Source organism: Pezoporus wallicus, unplaced genomic scaffold (genome assembly GCF_028554395.1).
Source record: "Pezoporus wallicus isolate ANWC-B61680 ecotype Strahan unplaced genomic scaffold, APGP_CSIRO_Pwel_v1 contig_8042, whole genome shotgun sequence".
NCBI classification, from domain to species: domain Eukaryota; kingdom Metazoa; phylum Chordata; class Aves; order Psittaciformes; family Psittacidae; genus Pezoporus; species Pezoporus wallicus.
This window is the reverse complement of record NW_026639380.1, coordinates 3,235,550-3,248,973: the sequence shown is the minus strand read 5'-3', so window position 1 is coordinate 3,248,973 and position 13,424 is coordinate 3,235,550. Positions and strand designations below refer to the sequence as shown.

Sequence of the window (13,424 nt, the reverse complement as noted above, 5' to 3'; positions counted from 1 at the left end):
TCCAGGAGAATCTGCTCCAAGATTTTGCCAGGCACAGAGGTGAGACTGACTGGTCTGTAATTCCCTGGGTCATCCATTTTCCCCTTCTTGAAAATGGGGGTTATATTTCCCTTTTCCCAGTCATCGGGAACTTCATGATTTCTCAAATATGATGGCCAGTGGCTTTGCAACTTCATTCACCAGCTCCTTCAGGACCCGCGGATGGATCTCATCAGGACCCATGGACTTGTGCACGTTCAGATTTTTAAGATGGTCTTGAACCAGATCCTCTCCTACAGTGGGCGCAAGGTCTTCATTCTCACAGTCCCTGCATCTGCCTTCCAAGACTTGGGTGGTGCAGTCAGAGCCTTCGCCAGTGGAGACCGAGGCAAAGAAGTCATTCAGAACCTCAGCCTTCTCCAAATCCTGTGTAGCCAGTTCTCCCAAGAGCTTCCTGAGGGGGCCTACATTCTCCCTAGTCTGTTTTTTATTTGCTATGTACCTGTAGAATCCCTTCCTGTTATCTTTAATACCTCTAGCCAAGTTTAATTCTAACTGAGCCTTAGCTTTCCTAACCTGGTCCCTAGCTTCTCGGACAACGTCCCTGTACTCTTCCTGTGCCACCTGTCCTTGCTTCCACTTATTATAAGCCTCTCTTTTCATTTGAATTTTCCTCAGGAGCTACTTATCCACCCAAGGACGTCTCCTGGCCCTCCTGCTGCACTTCCTTCTAGTCGGGATGCAACACTCCTGAGCTTGTAGCAGGTGATCCTTGAATATCAACCAAGAGTCTTGGGCCCCCCTGCCCTCTAGGGCTATATCCCATGGAACCTTACTAAGCAGGTTCCTGAAAAGTTGGACAGACTGTCCTTTTTAATAGGAAAATCTTTAATCTTACCAAAGTTTTCTGTGAATTTCAGACTTTAGTCACTCTCTGCTAAAAAATACAAAGGACTTCATATTTGTAAAAACAGCCTGGTTATTTACTGGAACAGGCTGCCCAGGGAGGTTGTGGAGTCTCCTTCCCTGGAGACATTCAAAACCCGCCTGGACACATTCCTGTGTAACATTATCTAGGTGTTCCTGCTCCGGCAGGGGGATTGGACTAGATGATCTTTCGAGGTCCCTTCCAATCTCTAGCATACTGTGATACTGTGTGATACTGTGAACTACTGAATAAAAGTTGCACAAACTCTAGCCAGCATTTTAGCCATTTCTGAGCATATCTTCTATATGGTACACAGATTTTTTTCTTTTGCTGCTTCCCTCTACTATTCTCTCTGTTCCAAGAAAGTTTCATTTCCTTGCAATGGTTTCTCACTGTGGAAGGTTTTGAAAATTCATCTTTTAATTATAACCTTCTAGTGGAAAATTGACTGTAGCAGTACCGTGTTTCTCTTTCCAGAGCTGTACTACCTTCAGTGTGTTTCTGTTTAAAATTCCTTTAGATTAAAGATTTCTTTTTAAACAATTGTGCCTGAGTCAGTTGCTTGGGAATTTTCATGTGTTATGTCTTTCAGGAGCCCATTGAACAGTCCTCCAAATGAAAGACTTACTGAGCTTTACATTTGCATTCTTGACTCTCACCCAGGTGAAAGCAAGAAAATGCCACAATTCAGGCTTCTGCCCTACTACACTAATAGAAAGTGTGGTTGGTACTAGGAATCTCCAGTTCCTCTTCCTATGATTAGGAAGGAAAACAGTTGATGAAAGGGGGTCACTGAATTTCATTATGGAGGAGAAGAGATTGTGTTAAAATGGTTATAAACAAGAATCATACAGTTAATTTTCTGCTCTTTAAGGGCCCAATCATGAAATCTTTGTTCTGGACTGAAAACCTTTACTTCTTCTAGCACTGCTGTTGGACTCTGGATGAAATGCTTAGCAATATCTGTTGATCATAAACTATGTTACAGTATGGAGCTGAAGGATACTTCTAACGTTGTAGTTACTTATCAATGCCATTGTTACAGTGAAGGAATTACATTAAAGTAGTGTTAAGACATTGAAATTTGATTTTAGGAAAATAATTCTCATCTGGCTTAGTTGAGATGACCATGTTCTATTATCAAGACTTTGAAATAGCATATTTTATGAGCGGTGAAAAAATGCATACAGTATTGCGTGGTAAACTGTTCTTCACTTTGGTGCAAAATATAGAATATTCATGTACATATTTTTAAATAAGTAAAATTATCAATACTTACAGATGAACACAGGCCTGCTTTAAAGAAAAGAAGCCCCATTAATTTTTATATATTTTTTTGCTGTCTCTGTCCTATCAACATTTTTTAGGAAAAAAAAAAGAAGTGTAAGGATGTATTGATGATGGCTTTCCCGATTTGCCTCCTCTTCCTTTTGTAACCCCTGTAATTTTGAGTACTATATGATTGCAGTATGTTGTAGTATATGATAGTGTTCCCCCAACTTCCAGGCCAGAGACTAGTATAAACTGTGCTATAAAAAATTACACTCTAAGAATGGATCTTTATTGTTGGAATGCTTTCGGACTGTCTTTTTCTACTTTTTATTTCCAGCATTTTGCTTTAGAGGTTGAAAAGCTTTAGGAATGTAATATATTACTTACATTTCTCTGCAGAGTACACTGGTTCAGCTGACTAATAAGTTGATTAACTTCCGTGCTTTGCTCTTTCAGGATAATTCCAAATTCCATACTTTGTAAAAAGCTGAGTTGGTAATTATCTGTATAATAAATGAGACTCTTAAAATTTGTTCAGATAGTTTTGCACACAGGAATTTTGAATCTCTGTTCCGCTTGGCATTTTTTATTTTCTGTGGCTCTTCAGTTCTTTAGGCAAGAGAGAACTAAATGATTGGTTGTAATTGAACAAGTGCTATTACTGTCTAGAAAAAAGACAGAAAATTTACAACCTACCTAATGAAAAATAGCTGAGTTTTGTTGTGACCTGTATCATTTTTATCTTGCTTGTATCCTGTTTTGTTTTCCTAAACACTTAAGTAAATGAGTGTTTCTTAGCATAAAGTTATGCTAGTCCAAGAAAAGGGTACTATATTTATTTCTTTCAAGGCTGCTAACTGAAAATGCTTTGCTAAAGAGTCAAAACAGCAGACAAATATAAAATGTGTTTAACTGCAGAGCTGAGCAAACCCAATATACAGACGCAGGAGCTAGTCATACAACTTCTAACATGCTAAATAGGTCACTAGCGTTATAGAAGTTTAACGTATCAATTGATACAACGTTGTATTTATCTATTTGGTGTGCTTGGTTCTGCAGTTGGATATACCTTTATGTTCGATCTTTGTTTTTATGTGCTCAAATCTTTCCATTAAGACTTTTTATTAGGAAAAAAAACCCATGGCAACATTGTTGTTCAGTTTTTAAATAAAAGCATACCAGGAAATTTATAGCTCCAGTCCTCACTGTAACTATAGCACCCTCATGTATGCCATCAAAAATGTTATGTGCAAAATGGCTTTCTTTGTGCCAAAGCTATTTCTATTGCAATTCCAGTGACTTTATAGCGTATATTTAATAACTGTAAATCAATAAATAGTGCAAATGTTGGTAGCTTTTTTCATATCCTTCCATCAGATTTAGTTTTTTCCTTCTCTGACTTAAAAAATCTAATCCTTATTCTGACAATTGTAAATAAAGCCTGGTGGCATAATTATTCCAAAATAGTGAACCAACTAAATAATTAGCTGAAAATAATGCTGTGATCTCACTGAATTAGATTTTTTTATTATAATTTTAAAATTTGCTTTAGTATCTTTATAGTGTATGAATGTATGAATTCACTTTTAACATGCATTTTTACATCTAAATATAAATTTTTTGTTCAAAACTGGTATATATGTATAGTACTGTTACTATAATAAGAAGAAAAATACTTCTGAAGAGTGACTGTTATGTCATGTAATGTTAAAATAACCTGTCTTGGGAACTCATGGTCTCTTGCAAACAGAGAACTGTTGCTAGTTGTTTCTAGCTGGTCATTTTACTTTGAAGTTAGTATTTAGAATGAATGTCAAGAATATTTTGTTAGAAAAATAAAACTTTGTTTTGCTGACTTGTCAGCTTGTCAACTCTCAGATTCAAATTTGAACACTTTTTTTTTTTTAATGGAAACTAATACATCTGTTACTGACAAGTATCCCGAGGTTTTAGAATTTTCTGAGACTTTGCTGCTCATCTACTGGATTTGTCTCTTTCATACAGAAAATTGCAATAGTCCTTTTGCATAGATATAAATATAGGGCTAACTGGAGGTTATATTATAAATTTTTGGAAAGTGCTATTTGTAGACATTAAAAAGTGATCTGAAAGTTGTCCTTTTTTGTGTTACTTTGAGTCTGTCAAAATAAGCAAAACTCTTAAAAATTATTAATATTAGCTCATTTTTTATGAAAGAGACGAGACCGCTGAATGGTCACAAATGACCCACATTTTGTATTGTGCTTTACTTGGATGAAGACCTACTTAGTGGTGTTTGTTTCCTACTGAAATCTTGCAGAAATGTGTGGAAAAGACCCACAAAGTTGAGAAAATTATTGATTATTTTCTCAAATTTATATGTGAGGCACTTCATGAAGGCAGAGTTAGTCTGTAGTGGTCTTGTGTTTGCACTGGCAATTAAGAAGTCCTCAGTACAGACAGCAGGTTACTACAGGCAGGGTTGATGTTGCCACCAGGGATGGGTGCTTAAACAGGGAAATGATCAGCAGGAGCTATTGAAATACCTACAAAATAATGATCCTCCTTGTCATGCAGGTATTCCATTTTTATACAGGGCGTCTTGAGAATTCAAAAAGAAATTGAAAAGGGAATTCAGGTACAAAGAACAGAAATGAAATATGCTCTTTGAACCATACTGTAGTTTCTGTTAAGTCTTTGCTTATACAAGTATATGCTGCCAAAAGGCTCACTTTAGTGGGAACTTTAAGTCCAGAAGAAAGGAATACACATTATTTGAAATAAAATACTCAGGAAAGAAGTTGCCTTCTGTTTGTTTATAGGATTGACTTTTTAATTAGACTTTGAGAAATCCACATTCTGAAAAGAGCTGCAGAAATTCTTAACTGTTCTGTGCTGTGTCAGCAGTGTAGGTTTACTACTGGTGTAAAGTAGGATGTGGTCATGACAAATTAAGCACATTATTGTTATTTTTATTGCTATGGGTTTCCTTGTCTCTGTTTAATTTATAGATGATCACACTTGTGTATTTCTTTTTTGTTGATTGTTAGCTGTTGTGGTAAAATGAAAACCGTTGTAACTTGAAGGGGTAAGGCAGGCAATCCATTTGGTCCTAAGCAGAATGCAGAGACCTACTCACTAATCTTTGCTTGAGGACTTTCCCAGGTTTTCTTAACACAGTAAATAAAACTAGCCATTTTAGAGAGCATTTAAATAGACAAATTCTGCTTTTGTAGGTGTTGTTCCAGGTTCTGAGGGTGACGTTTTATCCAGTAAGATGCTGACAGCCTTACAGAACTTGACCTTACACTTTTTCACTGCAGCTGAATATACTGGCAACATTTAATGACTAATATTTTACGCTGAAAGACTTTAGTTGAAAAAGTATCTGCAAAGGTCTGTTACTTATAAAGTACTAAAGAAGAGACAAGCCCCACCCCTCCAACTCCCCCTAATAAATGAATACACTAAATACATAGACTTGTTTTTATAAGCTGTTGTTGTATTGTTTTTTATAGTGTCTATGAATATTCTTACCAGTACGAATATGCTGGCTTTGTAAAATATCTGTTCTCCTGTTCAGTTGAAGTCCACAGAGGAGCTAGACTTTTGTCAGTTCAAAGGAAAGTTAATAAATTACTGGAAAACTTAAGGCAGAACCCGAATCTGGTTGTTTTAGTGATATTTCTCAGTGGCTTAAAATAAACATCTGAGAAGTGCTGGTGGGAGAAGTACAGAATGATGCTGCTGCTGCCTACTTTTTTTTTTTTTCCTCTGGTAACTGAAGGTTAAATGAGTAGCAAGCAGAATGCCTTAAACAAGATTGGTATATTGATTAAAACGCTGATTTAACAGCTCGCTTTCTCCCTTTGGAAACCTGGAAAAGATAAGCCAGCTGCTGTCTAAGAGTGCTGAGTGTCCACTGAGAGTACACTATCTATCATCACAATATGGTGATGAGAGGTGTTTTATGTTTGTGTTAATTTCCCCCACTAAATCAGTAATTATTACAATCCTGTCCCTGCTGTTTACCCTGCAGCTGTTTTTCCATTTGTCGAGAGAGCGGGTGTTCTCAGAGGACCGCACACGCTTCTATGGTGCAGAAATTGTCTCTGCCCTGGACTATCTGCATTCTGGGAAGATTGTGTACCGTGATCTCAAGGTAAAAAAAAAGGAGAAAAAAGTAATCAAATTTTTGTTTTTGCAGAGACTATTGGGACAAACACAAAGTAATTATAAAGTTGCACTATTCAGAGTTAATGGGGAAAAAAATCTGTGTTCAGTTTAAAGTTCTGTTTGTGCTGAAGGAAGTCCTTTGATACAGTAATCTCTAGACGGCTACATTACTTGCCTTTAACCTGATTAAAAACCGGAAACACCGTATCTTAGTAATAGCACTGAAGAAGGTTTAAACTTCTGATAGTTTTATTTTTATTTTATTTTTATTTTTTACTCCATTACTTATAACTTAACTTGGATTTCAACATAAATCTTAAATATAATTCTCAATGTCCCCAAACAAGAGAAATGGGGAACTGGGGCAATGTGACCACATTCTGTTTATCTCATCGATGAGTTATGTTTGTGTATGATTTGAAAACATTTTAAACAATTAAGAAAACTTCAATTGGAAAAGAATTTCAGTCAACTAAAAATTATTTTGTCTTTTGTATCTTGGCAAAGTTTTGTAATACTGGAATATAGTTTGTCTTCGATTTGCCTGTGTATGCAGTTGTGTATCCTCTGTTGTTGCCTGAAGCTCTAAGTATTCTGTGGCACAGTATGACCAAATTCTATGGAAAATAACCTCTGCTTTCAGCAGGAACATTTTCAGACTTATGTAGGAGGAACTTTTAAATTCCACAATAAGACTGTTTTATTTTTGTGCTGAGCCTTTAATTTCTTGCATGAGAAACTGTGCTTTCACATTGTACATGCATGCCTAGTGGAGTTCATTCATGGACTCCTTGTAGAGAAACCAAGGAGAAGGAGGCAGTGGTAGGCAAGTGCTGCTCAGGGAGGCAGACAGAAAACAAAACGCTGGGTTTCCTCTTTGTAGCAGAATCTGTTGTAGTAACATGAAATACTGTGACATCTTGGAAAAATACCGAATTGTCTAGTCAAGGAATGATAATAAGAGGACAGGGCTATAATTGTTCCTTGTTAGTAATTTCCCTGCACACCTTATAATTAGGGGGGGGGAAGCTTTTTCTCTTGAATAAAGTTTTTCAGAAGTATGTTTTACTTGGTTTTACTTCTACCTGTATTTATAGTACTGCTAATAAAAAGCTTTTGGAAAAACAATGTTAGCCACGCTTTTGAGATGGTCCACAGTAAACACTGCAGCAGTTTTTATTCCTGTTGTTTCGATACTTCATAATTGACTGTATTCTGTTTTCACATTTCAAAGCAAGAATGGTGTATTTCAAAAGCATGCAGAGCATGCAGAAATACGCATACACAATTCAAGGACAGTGTCCTTTGCAAGTATACAAGGAGGAGTTTACCTCAGGGTTTTGTTTTTATCAGTAGTTTGTCTGTTATTGAAAAGGTTGTGCAAGATTAAAGGATTTACAGATATATACTGTTTTGTGACAATATAGTAAGTAAAATGCATCTTGATAAATGAAGGTCATGTTACAGCAAAGGAAACCTATGTATTCTTGCCAAATGACAGCCATGACTGCAACCTTGAATTACTTGACTTTGTCTTGAGAATATGAAAAAAAAAAATATTTAGCTTTTGTTCTATGGAAGGTGCCCCAAACTTGTAAAACTTCAGAATGAAGGGTCGTACTTTGATTGACCTGGGATTTACTATTGTAAGCTGTATTGAATCATTAAATAAATATTTAAATTGTATAACAGTAAACACCATTGAGTGCTATAAAATAAGAGATGCTGTATTTTTTTTAAAACAAATCACAAATTCTATTGCAAGCAATCTTTTTGACAAAACTGATACAATGCATCAGCCTGTCCTGTTAAAAAGTACTAAGGGATCATTTTCTTCCCCAACACACAGTTAGAAAATCTAATGTTGGATAAAGATGGACACATAAAAATTACAGATTTTGGACTTTGCAAAGAAGGAATCACAGACGCAGCAACTATGAAAACATTCTGTGGTACTCCAGAATACCTGGCACCCGAGGTATGATTTAGAATATATTCTTGTAATACAGTATAAAATGTTTATTTTTTTCAGTCAATTTTAGACCGTGATGTTTGTATACTGAAAACTGTTCATTGTAGTAAAGAATTGACAGCCTGCCTGGTTAATACTATGCAGTTGTTACTCAGAATTGTATGTGCTACTATTCTTTGTGGTGATTGTCTATATATCAGTGCTGCACTTCTTAGTGTTTAAAAAGGCCTCTAACATGCATTTTCCTTTTCATGTTTGCCTTCGTCTGTTAAAGAATTATCTTCCAATGATTTCTTCAAAAATAATCTTCCATCTGTCTGTCACTTGGAACATATGATCCTGCTTGACTGAGCTGTATAACTAGCATTTATATAGCCTCAGTGGAGGCGAGGGGGATAGGAAAGTACTGAGTTTTCTGGGTTTTATTCGAACTTCCCAGTTGCAGAGAGAGGGAGTTGGCATTTCAGATATTTCTGCTGAAACAGTTGAGTGTATCAACCTGAAAACTGGTGGAGGTGGGCACCAAAAATTAGCTATTTCCTAGTATTAAGTAGAAGTGGCATCCCAGAGTATGCCACCCCATCTTTACCATTAGCTAGCAGTTGGAGTGCCAAATGTCACGCTTATCAAGGACTGATAAAAGAAATGGATAGGATGTTGAAAACAGCTCTGGTTTGGCTACTGTAGAGTCTGTGTAGAAGCTCAAGTCACCCAAATGATAAGTGCTGACAGCTCTGCCACTGGTGCCTACTGAGAAAAAGCAAGAGAAGCACTCTCAAACTCGCGCTTTTGTCCTGTCTGTCTTCAGTCAACAGTACTAATTGCAGTGTTGGGAAATGATGTTTTGCCTCTCCCCTGGGGATGACAAGAACAACTCCTGTATTAACATGAAAGACAGCATCATTTTTTTACTTAATGCCAAGGATTCTGCGGATGCTGGATTAGCCCTTATTTCTGTTCTTGTCAGCATTCGATTGCTAATTAACATGATACACTCCTGACACTGAGATAACTTTCTTGTCAACCTAAAGGGCTTTATGAGACCCTTCAGTCCTACCATTTGTTTTAATAGTGACTCTTCAAGGGATTCCCCACCTCTTGCAGCAACTCAGCACCACCAAAAAGTCTCTACTATATATTGCCTTTGAAGAAGAACGTGCCTTAGTTTGGAGGGAAGAGGTGAGGCCGCACTGGTTCAGCATAGCCCTTTACCCTCTTACTTTCAAAAGTATTGAATCCTGAGTAGTGGCAACAAGCCCCGGAACCTATTTCAACAAGCAAGTTTAGATTGCGCTTCATTTTTTTATTCTGAACCTTACAATTGAGGGACATCAAGGAAGCTGGTACACATCACCTTTTGCATACTGCTGGCTGGAAATGAAGGTTTTAGGATGGTCAGGTTTGCGAGTTTGAGAGTCTTTCAAAGTCTCTTAAAGCAAATCAAGTCTCCTCCAATTTGCACTTGGAGGAAATTGAAACTGCCAGTAATTGATTATAAATAATACGGTATGTAGAGTTAAAACCAGTTTGACTCATAGGAAGACCTTTTGATGCATTCTTTTTCTCCAACTATAAAGGAAACATCAGTATTCGTAGGAGCCACTAACTTTCTCCTCATCCATCTGGTTCAATCTTCCATGATTCTTTCAGCAGAGAATAGAAATCTGAGCGGTCATGCTCTCACACTGCAGGTTTGAAGTACCTAAATAATTTTGGTTGATTAAGTGTGTTCATTTCATGTTTGGTGATTGACCAGCTGCTCTAGTTATGAGACAAACTCACTTGATAGCTTCTGTCCTTTGCAGAATCCTATCCCATACATTCCAAGGAAGATTTAGTTACAGATTATTGCTGTTCTGTGTGTCAGTTTCTGACATCTCCTTTGTGTTTAGGGACACTCAGAAGCTATCTACATTAAGGATTTCAGAACTATTCTTAGCCTCTTTTGAATTTTTTATGGCTATTTAGAAGTTGCAGATGTGCCTGTTTGGCTTAGTAGAGTGTCCACTTTTCTTGTGTTCCCCACCCATAATCTATTCCAGCAACAAGAATGCAAGGGATGATACTGTCATCACTGGCATAGACTACAGGTGTCATTGCCAGCTCTTACTCCCTCATTGTCTCTTGTCAGCAGTCTTGAAAACATTCTCAAAGAATGCAAATATCCCATTCAGTTGCTTTCATCTGCTTCTCCGTCTCTCACTTTGGAAACATGTAAGCTCTCTTCCACTGGACTTGGCAAGGGGTCATTTGGGATTTTAGACACTTACCACAGGTTACTTGATCCAGTTTGCCTTTTTGTTTTCTAGAAGTCCTTCTCATCCCATTATGAGTATTTTTTGAAACCCAGGCTGTACAGGTCTGTCTTGAAGGAAATGACTCTTCATTAATCCTGGGAACCATGGAACTAACTTCCTTTTACCTGAGATGTAAAGGGTTTAATGCAAACCTAGACAGGTTACTGATATGGTATAAGATGACTCAACACCGTTATCCACACATTCTTACGTAAAAGGGTGAAGTTAGCGGTACACAGACGCCATTGCAAAAAATAAACTTCCTTCGTACTCTCTGCTACTACAATAGTGTTTTATCAGTGCATTGACTAGATAGTTGCTTACCTAGACAATTATATCTGTTCTTATACCTGAGACAGCTGACTCATAAAGGGACCATCAAGAGACTGTGTCCTCCAGTCTATTCATGTGCATGCATCAGAAAATGAATATACAAAAATGACTTCTCGTTGCAGTTCAGGGCATAGAAATCGTTACCAGAGGCCAAAGACTTACTACCTTTTGACAAATGCAGGTCATGAGAACCTCATGTTACAGCTGGACTTTTAATTCTGTTACCACATTGAATTCCTGCTTGTTTATCCCAAGTCAAATGGCAGCATATACTCATTGTTTGGTTATGGTAAGTGTAAAGGCAGATACCTTTTAGCCTTCCTTTAAAAAACAAAGTATTCTCCACCTATGTGGAGAATTTCATTCAGCATCTATCCTTTCAATAATACCCTTGCTCCTCCTCTTTCATCGAGGTCAGTTGTTATGAGTGCATCCCTTCTGCAGGCCTTTTGGTTCACTTTCCCCAAGTATACTTACTGGCTGGTGGTAGAGGACACTAGGACAGTGTACTGTGTAACACATAGGGGTAGCCTGAGGCTGCAGTCTACCAGCCAGGAAGCAGTTGACCCAGGAACCTTGCACTGGCAGAAATCTATACTGAGCCTGAGAACTGACTTAATCCTTTCTTTTGGTATTAATTCAGTGTTACAGACTCAGTGCCTGACTTGAGCTTGGTTCTTCAAATGCTTTTTGGACTGTTGTTTGAGACATAAGAGTCCTGCTTGGTGTTACATCTTTTTGCAAAAATTGTATTGCAGTTGCTTCCAACAAGAAAACAGGGAAGTAGCTAAGCCAGGGTAAGGTGGATTTCCTCTGTGCATGACATTTTTAAGGTGAAGGTGTCCTTGTGGATCCATACAGAATTATTTCCCAAGGTGATTACAGGATTATTCTTAATCAGAAAATAAGTTTTCCTGTTGCTGCATTTTCCCCAGAAAACCTTATGTTGCTGATATCAGTGTAGTCCTTCCCACCCACTTTTTAAAAGGCTCTTTCAGCTCACATTGATAGGGCCTGACTTTTCATACAGGACCTAAGACTGGCTGTCCTAGTTTATGCAGAAACTATCACTTAACAATATGTGACAATAAGTAAGACCACAGCAGCCTTTGTCCATAGGCATGAGAAGACTTGCATGTCTTACAAATAATTTTAAAGTGAGACCAGCAGAGATGAAGGAAATACTAAGATCAGTTACACAAGCTTGTTTGTCCAGTATGTTTTTTTGGTGATCTTTCTTTCTGAAATGGGAGTGAGAGATATCACCTATAATCAGTTATTTCCTTGAGTTTTACCTCAGAGAAATGAAAGGTAAAAACTCTTCTGTCAAGAGGCAACTGTTGGCTTTCCTCACTTTTCACTTAATTTCTTCCTTACAACTTTTCTTTTTGGGAAGGATATGGCTTTGATACAGAGGTGATCCAAAATCTAGAACTTGGCCACTGAAGTTCAGTGGCTAAATTTCAGCAAGGGTAAGCATAGTACCCTGTACTGTGGGCATGGTTATAGCAAGAAAAAGCACTTTTCTCCCATTTACAGGATTTGAAGTTGAATTTTCTAAGAATGATGTGGCATATACGGATTATAAAAAGTTACAGTAGAAGCAGAAAAAATGTTTTGTCACTGGTGCAACTGTACATTTATTTCATTCTTTTAACATACTGGATCAGGATATTTGCCAGGGGCAGCATGGTAAATTTTTGGACTGAGAATATGATGATCTGCCACATAGCTAGTCTGATACAAGTTGAAACTAAGTGATACACAGACAGAGAGGGAACCACTGACATACAGTGAGACAGGCTAGCATGGAAATCGAAGTTTTCAGCTTTTGCAGGCACATATACACGTCTCATAGCAAAGCAGTGTTTCAAACAGGGATTTTAATGCAAATAGAAGCTGCAATGTGAATTTTGCAGAAGAGCTCATTCAGGTGTAGGGAAAAGCATGAAAGTGCTTGTTTGCAAAGAACTTGGTGAAAACAGCCAACATCATGGATAAACTGAGGCAGGCCAATTGAGAGAGACTAGCCAAGACTTGGATGTAAAAAGAGCAGCATGTTATACTACAGAGAAAACGAAGTTTCATAAAGAATTTGAGTAAAATAGGAAGATAGCAAGGGAGGTGAACAGGAGATAAACCTGTGAAATGAATCTAATTATCTCAAAGGTAGATTGAGATAGCCCAGAAAATACAGCTTAGAGATGAGATGGTTTTTCTTATGGGGAAAAATGTGATTGTAGTCAGGAAACAGTTTGAACTAAAAAAAAATAAAAATACTTTTTTTTTTCTTAATTTTCTTTTAGTAGAAACTAATAGAATGTTTTGCAGAGAGACACAAAAGGCAGGAGAAACTGATGAGCAACTTAAGAGGAGCTTGCTAGAGAGCTGTTTGGTTAGGAATATAGAGGAACTGAAGGCCAGAATAATTTTTGTCTTAGCTTATACACTTTCCTTTTTATCTTCTTTTCCTTAAAATTTCATTTGG

At 37.4% G+C, this 13,424-nt stretch overlaps 1 protein-coding gene across 6 annotated transcripts in view; it reads left to right on the top strand.

Annotated features, from left to right (window-relative positions):
* AKT3 (AKT serine/threonine kinase 3) overlaps positions 1 to 13,424 on the top strand; it is a 148,467-nt gene that overhangs the window by 107,842 nt on the left and 27,201 nt on the right. For 4 of the 6 annotated variants that reach the window (XM_057414509.1, XM_057414508.1, XM_057414510.1 and 1 more), the window contains exons 9-10: positions 6,198 to 6,320; positions 8,184 to 8,312. The exons of 1 other annotated variant lie outside the window; for it this stretch is intronic. In XM_057414509.1, the coding sequence (XP_057270492.1) occupies positions 6,198 to 6,320; positions 8,184 to 8,312 (252 nt within the window). The remainder of the gene's footprint in view (positions 1 to 6,197; positions 6,321 to 8,183; positions 8,313 to 13,424) is intronic. One more of the 6 variants, XM_057414511.1, reaches the window with a different exon arrangement.